The following is a 17,860-nucleotide window of genomic DNA, read 5'->3' on the forward strand; positions in this document are numbered from 1 at the left end:
TGACTTCTGTCTTCTTTTCTTTTCAGAAGTATTCTATCGGCATCATGTTTGGGGGCGGGGGGCAGGAATCTAGCCTAGCCATTGGAACACAGGCCGCCCCATCAGAATGCCCGAGTTCAACTCTGGCTCTGGCTCCAGCTTCCTGCCAATGCAGACACTGGAGGCAGCAGTGCTGCACTGATCTCTCAAGTTATTGGGTTCCTGCTACCCACGTGGGAGACTGAACTTGCACACCTGGCTCCTGGCTCTGCCCCAGCCACTCACTCAGTCCCGCCTGTTGCAAGCATTTGGAACTGATCCAGTGAACAGGAAGGTTCTCTCTCACTCACTCACTCTTCCCCTCCGCCACTTTGCCTCTCCTCTCCTTCTTCCTCTCCCTCTCAAGTTAAACAAATACACCTTTGAAAAAAATCCTGTTTCTATTCACCTAAGCTTTGAAAAAACATTACAGTCTTTTTATGTCCAACAGATGTGCCACTGCTAAATGAAATTATTAGGGGATGTTCCTGTTAAACAATACGTATGTCTATCACTTAATGACTGGTTATCTAAAAGAGTATCACACAAGTCATCCTATATACCCTCACTGAGCATAGTCATTGCAAACCATGAACCAGTTGGACAGGCAAGAATACCTACCACTCCTGGTCTCATCGTAGGGATAATTGGCCACAAGGTCTCCTCCATGGAGATTGGCAGAGAGCACAAAAGGAATATCCATAATCCAGTGAATGACAGGCTTGGTCTCAGGCGCAAGCTATATGAAAGATTGGAGAGGAAAAGGACTATGAATTGGAGTCATTGGTACGCTCTCATGACAGCAAAGACATAGGAAAGGTCAAGAAAAAAAACTGGAACCTGGTCCTATTTCAACCACTTTGCGGTTGTTTTCATTGGAAAAGTTTCCTGTAAGAGCAGCAGCCCCCATATCTATCTTTCTCAGATGTATAATAAAAAATATTTCAATAGCACTTAAATTTCTTTACAAGTTCTGTCTGTTTTTCTCTCTTTGGTAAATTGAAAACAAACCTGCAAATCACTTACAAATGTCGGGACAGCTTTAGCTGATCTGTCATAGCTCATGCATCTCGGCTCGTAATAGTTAAGAATAAGATAAGGAGAGAAGATAACAGTTGGCCTACAGAGCAGAGTTCCTCATCTAAGGTTCTTCAAACACGTGGTAGATTTTTATTTCCAACTTTGGCTTACTATTTTTCCAGTTTTCTTCTACTACTTCAAACACTGTCCCTATAAAAGAATATTAGTCTGGGTCTATTTTAGAGGTAACTATAAAATCTCAGTTTACTTTGGAATGATCATCTTAAATTTACAAACAAAAGCACACGTTTCAGGAATTCATGTTGAGTTTTTTGAATGATTCACATCCCCTCATATCTTGGAAGCAAAACAAAGGAGAAAAAATTATACCAAAAAATTAATCTGGAGCCAAAAACTTGATACTTTTATATGATGAGCTTTTAATAGCAGTGGGGGAGATTCTAAAACTCCAAGTATTTCTGTGGTAAAAAGAAAAAAGCTGTCCCTGGAGATGTGATCTGTACTGTTCTTTGGGACAGCAATTCTAAAGGCATCCATATGGGTTGCTGGTCAGGGTGAGATCATGTATTTGTGTATCCCAGTTTGGCTTATGAACAGTTCTCATATATGCTATTTTATTGCACTTCATAACACCTCACTGGGTATACAAAGACAGGGAGCTCCACTTCCCAGGGGAGAATCTGATGCTGGGGGGTGTGAAATACCATGCACAAGTCCACACAGGTGAGGATTCCAATCCAAAGACACACATTACTCTTAGTATGTCAGCGTCACTGCAGAAAACTCTCCTATTCTTCACATGTGCTACTCAGAACTGTGGAAAAGGGTGATTTAGGATATTGTTAAGGGGTAGCAAAACATGGCTAACTGGAAGAATAAGTTGTAATGTTCTACAACATGGCAGGGTGACTATAGCTTACAACAACTTATTGCATGTTGTATAAAGAACTAGAAAAAGGAGTCCAGAGGCTCTCAATGCAAAGAAATGGTAAATGTTTAAGGAAAGAGAAACAGTAGATACCCTGATTTGATCACCCCACAATGTGTTTGCTGTATTATCATACCATACTCCAAAAATTCGTGAACTTATTGTATGTTGGTTACAAAAAGATTAGGGTATTATTTTTGCTATTTGTCTGGTTGGTGGATTTTACCCTCACTATTAACAAATGCTCACTGCACAAACTGTAGAGGAGACAGATAGTCACAAACAAGAAAATTAAAATTACTCATAACTTTGCTACCTAAAGAACTTTTTGAGAACTCCTCACATTTAAGTGGCCCACCGAGAAGACACCAAGACACCCCTAAGATCAAGCCACTGTGGAACCTAAAACCAGCTGTGGCCTATCTTTACAGCCTGCACTTGGGGGCAGGCATTTGCTACAGTGGCCAAGATATCACTTGAGTGGCCCTCATCCCACATCAGAGTGCCTGGCTTTAAGTCCTGGCTCTGCTCTCATTTCTAACTTCCTGCTAATGTGCACCCTGGGAGGCAGTAGGTGAGGGCTCAAGGACTTGGCTCCCTGCCAGCCATGTAGGAGACTAAGATTAAGTTGCCAGCCCGGCCCCAGCTACTGAGGGCGTTTGAAGAGGAATATCTACGTGCATCTGTCTCTGTCTCTCAAATAAAAATAAATTCTTCATTAACTTTGAACTTCCATTTAAAGACTGTAAATGCAGCTCAAATATTAGGCTGTATCATTAGATGACTTTGGCTCCCAAAACAAGTTGAAACTCTAGGAGTGGTATTAAAAATGTATAGAAAATACATACCATAAAAAGGTTATGCATGGATTTCAAAAGTTTTACACCAAATTAAACATATCTGTTAACTCTACTTTTCTATAAACTTTAAAATTTTTTTGTTTCTTTATTTCAGAGACAGAGAGAGATAAACCTCCTATCCTCCAGTTCACTCCCCAGATGCCTACAACAACTGAGGCCGGGCTGGGCCAGAGCTGGAGCCTGGAGCTGGGAATACAGTTTGAGTCTCTCACATGGGTGGCAAGGACCCAATCGCCTGCGCCATCACTGCCACCTTCCAGCATGCTAGCAGGAAGCTGGAGCCAGCAGCAGGAGCCAGAACTCAAACTCGGGCACTTCAACGTGGGACCCAGGCACGGTGCTAGGCCAAACAGCTGCTCCCTGATTTTTCCATGGACTGTTTGAAGTTCCTCATTTGATTTAGGTTTCTTCACAACGGTAACCATTAAAGGTAAGTATAAACTCAACAAATTATGGGATGCATTTTCATCCACTGAGCCTGGATGACAGGGGAGGCAGCTGGACCGACAGTTCAAGAGCAGGTGAGAAACGACCCAGCAGGAAGAAGAGCAAGAGGAAGCTCTAGGCAGAGAGGCTCAGAGGGGCCAGGAGAGTGTTGGCCTCGCGGCCCATCTCAGGGGGGCCCCGGAGCACCAGGGGCTCGTGGAGAATGTCAACTCCTTCCACCACCAAGGCCACAGCACACACCCCAGACTCCATGGAGCCATATCAGCTGGAATCTGCATCTCTAACAGGGGAAGGCTGGCCCAGCAAACAGCAGAGCTAACCTTGCGATTCCAAAGCATTCCTAGGTGTGATATACACAGACAGAGGTATCAGGGGCGAAGGGAAGGGAGTGGGAGGGGATATATAGTGACGCTTATGAAATCCCTGCCAACTGTCTCTTCCCTGCTGGGTCTTAACACTCCCACATTCTTACTGACAAACTGGGGAAACGGAGACAAGGCACAAGACACGCACAATACCATCCCCCAATTATAAACAGCTTTACTGAAGAATCAGTATACAGTAAACACATCTTGCTTTATGTTTCAGGAAGGGGATTAAACTTTGATTTCCATGTATTTTTCTTTAATTTGCATTTATCTAGAAAAAGTAGCGGCATTGATTTTTTGTTTTTTGGTTTTTTTCAACAAAAGTTTTGTTTTTTTTTTTTTTTTTAATTTGATAGGTAGAGTTATAGACAGTGAGAGAGAGAGACAGAAAGAAAGGTTTTCACTCCGTTGGTTCATCCCCCAAATTGCAGCCATGGCCGGCACTGCACCAATCTGAAGCCAGGAGCCAGGTGCTTCCTCCTGGTCTCCCATGCGGGTGCAGGGGCCCAAGCACTTGGGCCATCCTCCACTGCCTTCCAGAGCCACAGCAGAGAGCTGGCCTAGAAGAGGGGCAACCGGGACTAGAACCCAGCACCCGTATGGGATGCTGGTGTCGCAGGCGAAGGATTAACCAAGTGAGCCACGGCACCAGCCCCTCAATAAAAGTTCTTATTTAAAAGAATACCACCGGCATAGGCATTGTGGTACAATCAGGTTAAGCCACCACTTAGGAAGCCAGCATCCCATTTTGGAGGGTCTGGGATTGAGTTCTGCCCTCAACTCCCTGCCCTGTTGCCAATCCAGTTTCCTGCTAACATGTCTGTGAGGCAGCAGGTGATAAGCCAAGTACTTGGGTCCCTGCCACACATAGGGGGAACCTGGATAGAGTTCTAGGCTCTTGGCTTCAACTTGGCTCAGCTCTGGCTATTGCAGGCATTTGGGGAGTAAACCAGCAAATGGAAAATCTGTCTCTTTTTCTTTCTCTCTCTCTTTCTTCGTCTGTCATTCTGCCTTTCAAATAAATATTTAAAAAAAATAATAATACCAATGAGCATGCATCATTTAAGCAAATATTGCCTAAGCTGGAAATACAAAAATATCTAGAGATTACACAAATATTATCCCGGTTAAAGCTGGGATGGAGAAGGTGGTGCAAGCTGGAAATAATGTCACTTGCACAAAGTTGCCAATCAAACATCTGGTCAACATGAGTTCAGTTCACAATTCTTCCATATCAGGTGCCAGAAATTATTTTCCTTGCTTCTCAGATGTAACAAAGGCGGGTTCAACAAAGACAAAGATGGGAAAGTCTGAGGCCAGAGTTTTGTTTCTGCTGAAGTCATACTAACAGGACTGTACCCTCTTCGCTGGCCCTCCGCCTGTCCAGCTCTCCCTCTCCCTGGAAAAGGTACTTTGGGGGGAGGGGGGGCTGAGAAGCAGCGAGTGTGTCTGTGACTCCCAGGCAGGGAAGCTCTGGTCACTCACTTAGAAGGTCCTGCCAGAGCCTAGCCCTTGGCAGCCCAGAGGCAGCCCAGCCTCCGCCTGTAGGCTGAGCCCAGGTTTCTGGGAGGACTCCTAAACACAGGCAGCAGAATGTCGAGAATTTAGGTCAACAATCCGGGACCCTCTGCCTGAGGACCCTCTCCCCAGTGTCCCAGCCTGGATTGTTCGTGACTGCACTTTCACATCCTACATTTTTCAGATTTGCTTGTGAGACTGGATTGCACCTTCAGTCATAGCAGGCCCTGGGAACAAGGGGGTAAGATGCAGACTCATGGAGAAAGGCAGCCACATAAACAAATCCCGGTGAGAGGAGGAATGCTCCTGCGACAGTGAGCACTGCCCTGGAGAACACAGAGCAAGGCTTCTCAGGACGCATCCTCAAGAGCAGAGGGACATTGCCCGGGGGGGACCTGGGAGCAAAGGCAAGGGATCCCAGGCCTGGGGACGATTCAGAGCCAGGCACTGAACTGTCAGAAAACAAAATCCTGGGAACAAGGAGAGGGTGTGGTTGTACCAAGCATCCAAGCCAGATTAAGGGGTGAGCCAGCTGGCAGCTTCCAGGGGCCAAGGGACTTGTGAATGACCCTGAAGCTATAACAGGTGGGGAAATGGCTCTTTCCCCCTCCCACTTAGAGCAAGAATTGCCTGCGGCAACCAAGCAGGAACTGAGAGCTGCCTCCTGCGCTTCTTCCTTGTGGGCTCAGCTTCTCTGCAGCACTGAAAAAATGTTGGTTTGAAGACACCAGTGCTGAGTGAGTATGTGTCCATCTAGTCCTGAGTACCTCCCTAACAGGAAGCGCTGAGAAATTACACGGAGATGATAACAGTTCTGGCTCCCGACCTCACGCCCTACACCTGTTAACTCTTTCAGTCTCTATGAGCATCTTATGAGATGGACACTGCTGCTGTCTCCACATCCCCGATGAAGACACTGAAGCACAGAGATGTCAAGTAACCTTTCAAAGTTCACACAGCAAATCTCGGAGCCAGAACTTGAGTCAGGGTCTCCGAGTTTCACCATCACACTGTTCTCCCATACTGGCTTTTCACTCTGTCAGCATTCTTCACTTTATGGACCACTGGCAAGGTCTGAAGCAAAAGAGTAACTGTGGGGGGGGGGTGGAGAGGTTCACTGTGGAGCAATCTGAGAAAACTCAATAGAATGGAGAGAGGCTAGACACAAAGAGTGGGAGTCTCACCCAGCAGAGCAGACCGTGGGGACCTGAATTAAAGCTGTGGGGTGTCTTTGCAAAGGAAAGGAGACTGCAGAGGTGGGAGCTGTGGGAACTCACTGCTGGTGAGGGCGGGGAGCAGAAAAATCAAAGGTTTTCATGATCAGGATAATGGAAGAATAGTGACTCTAAGAGAAAATAGTTGTTTCCAGAGAAGCTAAGCTTGCGGCCCTGGGTTCCACTGGGCAAAGGGACCCAGCGAGCAGGTGAAAGTGAGAATGGAGCTCCACCAAAGGTCTGGAGCTAGAGCGATGGAGCCAGGAGACCTTGAAGAGAACTTACAGGGACACAGATCCAGGGCCGTGGTGACTGAGATGCCCATTCTGGGTTCCTCCCTTCTGTCCCCACCCCTGAACCCAATTCCAGAGAGCAGGACTCACGTCCAGCACCAGCCCGCTGGCCATGACTTTCATGTCAGAGTTAACTACTCCACACGTGACAGTCTTCGCCCCTTTTCTGAGACCTGCAGTGAATGCCTGCAGGTACTCCCAAGCCCTTTCTATAAGATGCTTTTTGCTAGACATCCATCCCTCTGATAAAGTTTAATTTGTAAGTCAGGCACAGTCACAGATTAACAATAACTCACAAGAAAATAGAGCTATAATGATATACTGTAATAAAATAGCCAACGTCACTATTCTCACACATCGGGGTCCCAATCCCGGAAACTGTTCAAGAATGACTTGAACAAAACCCTGTGACAACATGACAGCTGATCTCTTTAACAGAGACACCACTGAATGGTGGGGTGGCAGATACAGTGTGGATGCTTTAGGGACGACTCACAGCCAGGGAGGATGGAGTGGGACAGCCCGAGGTTCCATCGCGCTACTCTGAACAGCTCGCAATGTAAAGCTTAGTGAACTGTTTATTTCTGGAATTGCCCATTTAATCGTTTTGGACTGAGATGGTGGTGGGTAACTGAAACCACGGCAGGTGACAGGGCAGATGCCCGCCGCATGCCTGCATCCTTCAGGAAGAACAAACACGTGAGGGCCCATCGCCTTAGCTTAGAGGACACAGCCCGGAAAACGACGACGACACGTATGGTCGACCTTTGCGTTCTGATCCACAATCTTCTTCAGGTTTTTCAGCAGATGGTTATTGGGGCCACCTTCTTTCTCATTGACGTACACGATCCTATCCAAGTCTGGGAAGTTCCGGTTCAAATCTATTCCCTGGGCGTTGCTTCGACCCACAAACCAATCCTTGAGCTCACCAGGCTAAAAAAAAAAAAAAAATCACAAAGATGCTCAGTTATTCGGCATTGTGTAACTATAAGGTCTCTATTCATGGTTTTTAAAATAAGTTTAAAATAAGGATTAAGTATTCATTTCAATGATATCCTCCCATAATGCAATTTTCACCATTTTACTTACAAAAGAATGAAGGTATCGATTTAAGGTACTTGTTTGGATATTTTGAAAATATTTTCGATGAATCATATTTTAAGTGTTAATAAGTATTTAAGAGGTATGTGTCATTCAATTTCAAAAAATTCAGTATATATTAATTAATAATAGCATACATTCTGTATTTAGATTTAACTAAAATATTCGTTGCCTCTAAATCACAGCAAACTATTTTTAAATATTTAAAAGAATCATTAAATAAGATTAGAAGCTTAAAATAAGTCCAACATGAATAATTCATGTTTTAATAACACATCTCCTTCCAGTAGTCCTCAAGAAGAAAAACAAGCTCTAGAACAAAAGTTCTAGAGTCTTGCGATTTGAGGAATTTCTGTCCAATTTAAATGCTTCTTTTCACTGTGCTACAACCTAGAAACTTAATGAATTTCCAAGATACTCGGTTTAATGTTGTGAATTTTGTTTTATGATTAAATTACTTCAAGTCTATGATGGAATTTTAAGTCATGTACTCCTATATACCTTAGACTGTGAGAAATAAAAATCTGTAAGACACCAAACAACAATGATAATCTTTTACTCATCTGTCTTATAAGATCAATATCACATTAAGACATCAAATAACTTAGTTTTGTTACTAGAATTTTTCTCCTATAACTTTGGAAAGCATATCAATATTATACTTATTTACAGAAATTTACTCTGTGAGTAGATGTCAAACTACTGGGTCCCTGGATTTTCTTAATTGCAGCTACACAAAAAAAATATTTACTTTAAAAAATAAAAATTAAAAGCTTTACTTGTGTTCCCATACAATAGGAAAATTATTTCAAACTGAAGAAAACCGCAAATATTATATCCCCAATCCTGTCCAATCAAAATGAGAATACACTCTATAGCTTCTCTTAAATACCATTCATTTCTAGCTCTCTAACAGCCAAAGTATATCACATTTTTTTTAGTTTATTGGCGAGTTATTTTTTGTTTTATTTGTTTTTTTTTTTTAAGATTTTTATTTATTTATTTGACAGGTAGAATTACAGACGGTGAGAGAGAGAGAGAAAGGTCTTCCTTCCGTTGGTTCACCCCCCAAATGGCCGCAACAGACGGAGCTGCGCTGATCTGAAGCCAGGAGCCTGGAGCTTCTTCCCAGTCTCCTACGTGGGTACAGGGGCCCAAGCACTTGGGCCATCCTCCACTGCCTTCCCACGCCACAGCAGAGAGCTGGACTGGAAGAGGAGCAACCGGGACTAGAACTGGTGTCCAAATGGGATGCCAGCGCCGCAGGCGAAGAATTAACCTAGTGTGCGACGGGGCTGGCCTCTGTTTTATTTTTTTTTTTTTATTTATTTTTTTTTTTTAATTTTTCTCATGATTAACCAAAGATTAGACAGCTATTAAAACATTGGTCTGGCCAGAAGCTCTTCCTCCTTGGTTTCAGTAGAGGGCGCTGTGTCCCTGACTCATCCAGACCTAGCCGAGGGATTCCCCTTCAATACAGAGCAGTATTTTTCATACTGGCAAATTTTTAGAAGGAAATTTATCTAGTCATAAACGAGGATGAATTAATCGGAATTATTTAACAACACAAGCAAAACATTATTAAAAATTAACTGATTAACAAAACTTCTCATTCAGTCTCTGCTGAAGAAGAAATTCTTTAACCCCTCACATTCTGGCTTATTTTCTTACCAGCCAGCTGAATTCTGTACCACTTTTACTCTCCAGTGAGCCTTGTGGAAACTCCAGATGACAGCATTACTTAGAGATGTGTACATATGTACAAGCACATGGATCACGAGGAAGGCCAGCCCCACCTGACCAGCCGGGCACCCACCTGGGATGCTGCCTTCTCAAAGCCGTCGGGGTTCAGCGAAGGCATAATGTGGATTCGGGTGTTGTGGATCAGGTTGACGACTGTCTCATTCCCCTTCTGGTATTCGTTGCATAAGTACTGGGCCAGGAAAATGAGCAGTTCCCTTCCAACAGCCTCATTACCGTGCATATTCCCAATGTATTTAAATTCAGGCTCACCTGGCAAGATCAAAAATAGAAAATAGAAAGACGTTTTCCATAATACCAAAGAGAAAGCAAATAGCACACACTGGTGACGATCTCTTCTCCCTACTGCCGGACGACACATAGCCACAGCTTCCTTTCCTCCCTGAGGCGATGCCTGAGACATCTACCTTACACATTAAAACTCTAGAAACATCCTTTCTCTCCCAGCCCTCTCTCCTCAGCTTCCCACCTGCTAGGGACTGAACTGTGTCCACTGACATTCATAGGTTGAAGGCCTAGTGCCCAGTGTGACTGTAATTTGGAGATAAGGCATTTACAGAGGTAATTTAGGTTAAATGAGGTTATAAAGGTGAGGTCATAATCCAACATGACTGATGTCTTTAGAAGAAGAGACAAAAGATAACTCTATTCTCTATTTCTATCTCCCTCCCTCCTTCCCTCCCTCTCTCTCCTCCCTCCCCTCAACACAGGAAAGGCCATGTGAGGACATGGCAGGAAGGTGATGGCAAGCCAGGACAAGAGCCCTCAGCACTCAGTGGAAACCCACTCAGTGGCACCTTGATCTTGGACTTGTAGCCTCCAAAACCATGAGAAAATAAACCTGTTGTTCAATCCACCTGGGCTGTGGTATTTCTTTTTTAGTGACAGTCTGACCAAACTACCCCACCACCAAAATCTATTAATAAGCTGCTAACATGACTCTTGTTGGCTAAACACTATATTTGGCATGTTTTCTTATTTGATCCCCACCAAACATCTACAAGTGTTTTCATTGATGAGCATGCTGAGAGCCAGGCTGCCTAAGAGTCTGACCACACAACACAGCCCGTGAAGCCAGGATTCAAATGCTGGTCTTCTAGTGTGGGCAAAAGTTTATGCTTTTGTGGCTTTTTTTCCCTCTAAACCATAGTGGTTAAAAGGAATCAGCCTGGGTTCAAATCCTAGCACCAGTCCTTCCTGGATGGCTTACTTAGAGTTCCTCCAGGTCTCCGTGGTTCTCATCACCTATCTGAAATATAAAGATAGCAACAGACTTTCCCCTCAAAAGGTTACAGTGAGAACTAAGTGAAATCGTGAATGTAAACTCAGAACAGTGCCTGGCAATAAGCAAGAGCTACGTGTTTGCTGCGCTTGTTTTCCATGGTATCATGGTATTATTACTCCCCCATTTTATCTTGTCATTGCATGGTGCTTTAGCACACATAATCTAGCTTTTCTTTACAACAGCTCACTGAACTATGGAAGGCAGGGACTGTGTTTTCATTATGGCTCCAAGGCTGCCTGAAGAGCACAGGTTGTGTTGAAGGGCTCGGCACCCAAACACAAATCGCAGTCGCCTGTCTCTGCTGCTTTCCGACGCGGTTTTGCAGGAGCAAGGAGAAGGCAGAGCGAAGTGGCCCAAGGTAACCCTGGCGCTCTGCTCCTTTCACGCTCATCCAGCCCACAGGCCCAGCCTCTGCAGTCCGAGGATTCTCCCATCTGGGACCGCCTGCTCCTGGCACGAGAAAAATAGCCGGAATTCCTTTTCTCCTGTGAATGCCCTGGTATCTAAAGATTCTTCGCCTGAGATTCTGAGTGTCTGATTTCAGTGGCTACTAACCCAGAACCCAGGTCCTCGTCCTCCTGTTGACCTCTCCGGCTGAGTTTATGCTAATCTTCATCTGCGGGTCAGATGGGGGTAGGAGCAGTGCTATTTATACCCCCTCGGATTTGACTTGGACAGAGAGATTCTTAATAAAACCAGACTCGCCCAGAAGGTGCGAGAACAAACGAGAAGGCATGAGAGGAAGCAGTTCCTTGGCTTCTGAGTTCAGAAGTGACAGTAACTCTCTTCTTCCTGTGTCTCTCACGCACTTTATACCACCTCCCCCCAATGTATTAATTTCATTGAGGCACAGGAGGAGTTGCAGTAGCCCTGTATGTAAAGAAAAGGAGAGCAAGCAGCCAGGGAGGCGGGAGAGGCTGGTGCAGCTCTGAGCTTGGCCCACAACCCGGGAGTGGAGAGGAGCACACTGAACATTGCCTATTACTTCTCTGGGAGCAAGTGTTTGAAAATCATTTCAAGAAGAAATACCAAACTCATAGTCACTTAGCCACGTTGTTTAAAGACGGCATTTTGTAAGACACACAGAGTAGACGCAAATCTTGGTGTCCAGGATACTACAGAAGCCCCAAGAGCAAATAAGGTGTGTCTCCAAACGCAAGGAATACAGGGTCTGGGGGAGCACCCATAGCACCTGAGCACTGCTCAAAGAGGAGGGAGCACCAAGGAATGTCGGATACGAAACTAGCCAGTCCCACGGTGTTAAGCTGCAGTGTTCCACCTGCCTCTCAGGACTGTCTCCAGGCCCCTTTCTCCTCAAAGCCAGAGTTATCTTTTTATTTTTTTAAGATTTATTTATTTATTTGAAAGTCAGAGTTACACACAGAGAGAAAGAAAGGCAGAGAGAGAGAATTCTTCCATCTGATGGTTCACTCTCCAATTGGCCACATCAGCCGGAGCTGCGCCCATCCAAAGCCAGGACCCAGGAGCTCCTTCCGGGTCTCCCACGTGGGTGCAGGAGCCCAAGCACTTGGGCCATCTTCTACTGTTCTCCCAGGCCACAGCAGAGAGCTGGATGGGAAGTGGAGCAGTCGGGTCTTGAACCGGTGCCCATATGGGATGCCAGCACTTCAGGCCAGGGCGTTAACCCACTGCGTCACTGTGCCACAGCACCGGCCCCGCAAGAGTTATCTTTACAAAACACAGCACTCATCAGGTCACCGGTACATGAAAACCCATCACTAACCTCCCACTTGCCTTCAGAATTGACACAAAATTCTCTACAAGATCTCTAACTGCTACATGGTCTTGATATCGGAATTTGGCCCCCTAAAATATGTATCAAAATGTAGTCCCTTAAAGTTCCCTGAAAGTCCCATCTGAGGTGCCACATGTTATTGGAATTTGGGGTGCCATACAATATCACCATATGCTTATTAATAAGTTCCCAATATTAATAAGCCTGTGTGGGTTCTTGCTTAATATTCAGAGAATTCTGAATACTGGCATACATGAATGAGGCAGCATGGTACATTTTAAACTTTTATTCAGTGCAAAAGATGCATAAGTTAGGGGCTAGCGCTGTGGCACAGTTGCTTAAAGCCTTGGCCTGCAGTGCCAGCATCCCATATGCACGCCAGTTCAAGTCCCAGCTGCTCCTCTTCCAGTCCAGCGATCTGCTGTGGCCTGGGATAGCAGTAGAAGATGGCCCAAGTCCTTGGGCCCCTGCTCCTGGTTCCTTGTTTCGGATCAGCTCAGCTCCAGCTGCTGCGGCCATCTGGGGAGTGAACCAGCAGATGGAAGACCTCTCTGTGTCTCTCTGTCTCTACTTCTCTCTGTAACTCTTTCAAATAAATAAAATAAATCTTAAAAAAAAAAAGATGCATAGGAGAGTGAGGGCTTTACCTACTAGAGAGAGGTAGATCTGGGTTCATACCAAGTACCAGGAATCAGCCACGTGGAAAAGCATCTAGGCCAGGAAGCATGGGGGGGTGGGGGGCACGTGCCCTGGAGGCCCAGGGCTGCAGCCAGCCCCCTACTGGCTAGAGGCCAGTAGGTAAATGGCTGGACACACCCTGTCCCAGGCTTTTAACCCACTTCCAAAGGGGAGTGGTTAATTAACCTGATTGGCCGGTGGGCCCTCAGGTGTGGCCAGTTAGGGGCATGAGGTCACACAGGGGCATGCCGAAGGCGTGGTCTAACAGCTCACAAACCTAATCAATTTTAACCTCTATGCCTGTCTTCTTCAGGCTGGCCTGGGGTATTCCTGTCACCCCTGAGGTCCCATGCCTTCCCTCCTCTCTTGCCTGGAATGTTCTCTGCTCAGACACACACCCTGCCCTCAGATCCTAATACCGCACACATACAGCTTCCTCAGAGTAACTGTCACCTAGTTCCAGCCCCTTTGCCAATTCTCATACCTCAATCTGTAAACATACATTTAATGATGGGGCCATCTGGCTCCCCTACTGTCCCCCCAGAACTGCTAGGACCCTCAGCACTGGGATGGCGTCAACTTTAGCTCACTCGTGTGTCACCTGTACCCAGCGTAGTCTGGAACATAGTGAGAGCGCCACAGACAATGATTCAGTAAATTCACGAGTAAATGAATAAATGAAGAAGTCTGGCTTCCCCCACCCCAACCAGCCACGGCCACAGCCATGGACAACCTTCCTGGAACAGTGCAAGGGACTTGGGCATCAGGGGGCGACAGCCCAGGACTGGCTGCTCCACGGAACACCCAGGCAGGAAGAGCCATTCTGTGGCGGTGCTGTGAACAGCTGATTTCCCATGAAGAAGATTAATCTCCATGGTCACGGCAAAGCCTCTCTCCTGGCAAGCAGCTCTCGGAGGCTATTTTTGTTGTACATTCTAAACAATGAGCTCCAAAGAAACTTTGCCTGCAGCATCCTTAATCCACAAATAGGAATCGAATGGAAGACACTGGGTTTTGAGGGAACCCCTTCTCTGTCCGTGCCCCTTCCGTTTATTTGAAATGTTTTTTTTAAAAAGGGAGAGCTCTTCATCACCACCTAATGTTCTTTTCTGCAGCTACAAAAGGCAGGTTTACAGCAGGCTGAGAGATGGCTGACGTATGCCTTCCTGTTTACGGTGTTTACAGAAGGACAAACCCCAGGTTTCACAGGGCTGCAGCTGCCAGGTGCGTCACTGCTGGTGGAGGCGCTGGGCAATGCATGCAGTCCAGAGCTAGCGCATCTCTCTCCTGGCAATGGGAGCAAAAGGCAGCAAGAAGCCGGGCTCCTGGGACACTTGGGGACGGCTGTCTGTGCATTCATATGTGGTCTCGCTCACTCTTGACCTCACCTCTGCTTCTTGCACAGTAATCCTGAGGTGCTGATCTGGCAATGGAGGAGGAGTCCTATTTGCACAGGGTGCGTGGCTAGGCAGAAAGAGTATTTCCCTGCATCCATCTCCCCACAATGTCATGTCGTGATCTTCCAGCGACTTCCCGTGACACAGAGCAATCATCTGACAAATGCAACCCAGCCTAGCGGGGCCGGATATTATAGTTTTATATGCTGTTCAGAACAGGTAATGGACCTGGTTGGATCTGCCTTCCCATCAGAACAAAATAAGAATAATTTCTAAGTTTTTAAAATTAGCTCCACACTTTTCATGAAGAAATAACAACACTAATTCCAAACTCCAGTGGGCAAAGAATTTGAAGTACAAATTAACTCTCAATTTGCCCAACTTATATATTATAAAGATCAAAAAATAAATCAATCAGAAAAGAAAGAAACTTAAAGCAAGGTCCATTCTTTGCCACAACTACTGCGAGAAAGACCACTGTCAGCAAAGCAATGAGACTGTCCGTGTTCCAGGAAATGTCTCCATGGCCCTAAAGGGACACACTCACGGTAACTGAGATTTCAGTCACATCCACGTAGGATCAGGCTCCTTGAAAAGAAAAAGAGGCTGCAGGCTGACGAGTGGCAGGCAAGGAGAAAGGCCTTGACTACCTTGCGCGCTGTCTGGAGTCCAGGACCAAACACGATCAAGGGTGCTACACCGGCCTCTGTTACTGGATGAGGTCTGTGTGCACTCACTTCCCCCTCACTGCCTTCATCAGGAGAATGGGTCTCTTGCTGAAAGCCAGAATTTCTTGGGTGAAAAACGTATCTGCAAGGTTCGGTTGAGGCCAGGTGTTGGTTGTTTGGTATCTCAAGCTCAGAGAGATGAGCTAGCCCTTGAAGGGAATGACATTGACCTGGCTTCAAATTCAGCTGCATCGAAGCAGCAAGCCACAGTGATTAGCAACAAGGATGTCAGAGCATGTGGATGACATCTCTGGAGAAAGAACAGTTCAGCACACTGACAAATGGAAGCTAAGCATTGTCCAGCTACAGAAACCAGATCCCGGTAGGAGCTAAGCATTGTCCAGCTACAGAAACCAGATCCCGGTAGGAGCCAATGTGTGGTATTACCATGATCCAATAAAAGACCTCTACTTTAAGAAAGAGAAACATCTGACGCCTCAAAAATAAAATGCTCATGGGCTGGTGTTGTGGCATAGTGTGTAAGGCCACTGCCTGTGACAACGGCATCCCTCATGGGCACCAGCTTAAGTCCTGGCTGTTCCTCTTCCCATCTAGCTCCCTGCTAATGGTCTGGGAAAAGCAGCGCAAGATGGTCCAAGTACTTGGGTCCCTGTCATCCATATGGGAATACGGATGAAGCGCCTGGCTCCTGGCTCCTGGCTTCAGCCTGGCCCAGCCCTAGCCATGGCCATCTAGAGGATGAACCAGCCGATGGAAGATTCTGTGTGTGTGTGTGTGTGTGTGTGTGTTTCCCTCTCTGTCTGTAACTACCTCTCAAATAAATAAATTTTTCAGAGATTTCAGACAGATAAATAAACAAATGTTTTGAGAGAGACAGAGAGAAAGACAGGGAGATCTTCCATCTGCTGGTTCACTCCCCAAACGGCCACAGTGGCCTCAGCTGGGCTGATCTGAAGCCAGGAGCCAGGAGCCAGGAGCTTCTTCCAGGTCTCCCATGTGGGTACAGGGGCCCAAGCACGTGGGCCATCTTCCATTGCTTTCCCAGGCCATAGCAAAGAACTGGATCAGAAGAGGAACAACCAGGACTTTAGCCAGCACTCATATGTCATGCCAGTGCCACAGGCAAAAGCTTAACCTACTATGCCACAGTGCTGGTCCCAATAAATAAATATTTAAAAAATAAAAATAAAAAGCTCATATTTTACACCCCCAAAAACCCACATCCACGTGGATAAAGTTTAATGCCAAAGGCAAGCTAATAATGTCCCCAAATGGTAAAGAGAATTTATAGCTTAAAGACATCAGAGAGCTCCTAATGCATAGGTCTATGGACTCAGTAGGCTGAACTTGGAAGAAACAGGCCGTTGTCCATCTTTACCATGAAAGAGACCATATCACTCCATTATTTGGCTCAATGCTTAGTCTACCTCCTTTTCCAATATATTCTCCTCTTGGACATAGCAGGCAGGCTAAACACTAAATACAGCAACTGATCAGTTAGCTTTGAAGACTGCCTTTTTTTTTTTTTTAAAGATTTATTTATTTGAAAGTCAGAGTTACAGAGAGGGGGAGAGAAAGAGAGAGAGGTCTTCCATCCACTGGTTCACTACCCAAATGGCTGCAAAGGGCAGAGCTGCGCTGATCCAAAGCCAGCCAGGAGCTTCTTCTGGGTCTCCCACGTGGGTGCAGGAGCCCAAGCTCCTGGGCCATCTTCCACTGCTTTCCCAGGCCATAGCAGAGAGCTGGATGGGAATCCGAGCAGCTGGGACTCGAACCAGCGCTCATATGGGATGCCGGCATAGCAGGCAGCGGCTTTACACACTACACCACAGCGCTGGCCCCAAGGACCGCTGTTAAATCTTAGAGTCAGTCATTCAATGACCTCCATATGGCAAGAAAACACCAGAGGGAAAAATCGCTAAAGGGAAATGAGGTAACAAATAGTTGTGGCTGGCGCCGCGGCTCACTAGGCTAATCCTCCACCTGCGGCACCGGCATACCAGGTTCTAGTCCCAGTTGGGGCGCCGGATTCTGTCCCGGTTGCCCCTCTTCCAGGCCAGCTCTCTGCTGTGGCCCGGGAGTGCAGTGGAGGATGGCCCAAGTGCTTGGGCCCTGCACCCACATGGGAGACCAGGATAAGCACCTGGCTCCTGGCTTTGGATCAGCGCGGTGCGCCAGCCGCAGGGGCCACTGGAGGGTGAACAAATGGAAAAAGGAAGACCTTTCTCTCTGTCTCTCTCTCTCACTGTCCACTCTGTCAAAAAAAAAAAATGTGAGTTGTGAAATTCTATGCAAGAAGTACGGCATCATCATTTAGAAAAAAAAAAAAGTAGGTTAAGGATATTTTAAGAAAGAATTTGATTTTAGTAACAGAATTTCCCCATCTTTCTTTCTGAAAATAGAAAGGAGTCTCACACTGAAATGGATATGTTCTTCCTCCAACATCAAGCTTTAGTCAAAATGTAAGTACCCTAACAAATTTGGAAGGTATATATTTAACTCACTA

General features: G+C 46.0%; 1 protein-coding gene across 1 annotated transcript in view; it reads right to left on the reverse strand.

Moving 5' to 3' along the window:
• LOC127486733 (carboxypeptidase E) overlaps positions 1–10,192 on the reverse strand; it is a 27,209-nt gene extending 17,017 nt beyond the window's left edge. Inside the window, exons 1-3 of the mRNA XM_070047263.1 lie at positions 9,605–10,192; positions 7,453–7,620; positions 640–757 (exon numbers count right to left, since the gene is read on the reverse strand). Coding sequence (XP_069903364.1) covers positions 640–757; positions 7,453–7,620; positions 9,605–9,952 — 634 coding nt within the window. The 5' untranslated portion in view covers positions 9,953–10,192. The remainder of the gene's footprint in view (positions 1–639; positions 758–7,452; positions 7,621–9,604) is intronic.
• Between the last annotated feature and the right edge of the window lie 7,668 nt (positions 10,193–17,860).

Source organism: Oryctolagus cuniculus, chromosome 8 (genome assembly GCF_964237555.1).
Source record: "Oryctolagus cuniculus chromosome 8, mOryCun1.1, whole genome shotgun sequence".
In the NCBI taxonomy this organism is placed as follows: Eukaryota; Metazoa; Chordata; class Mammalia; order Lagomorpha; family Leporidae; genus Oryctolagus; species Oryctolagus cuniculus.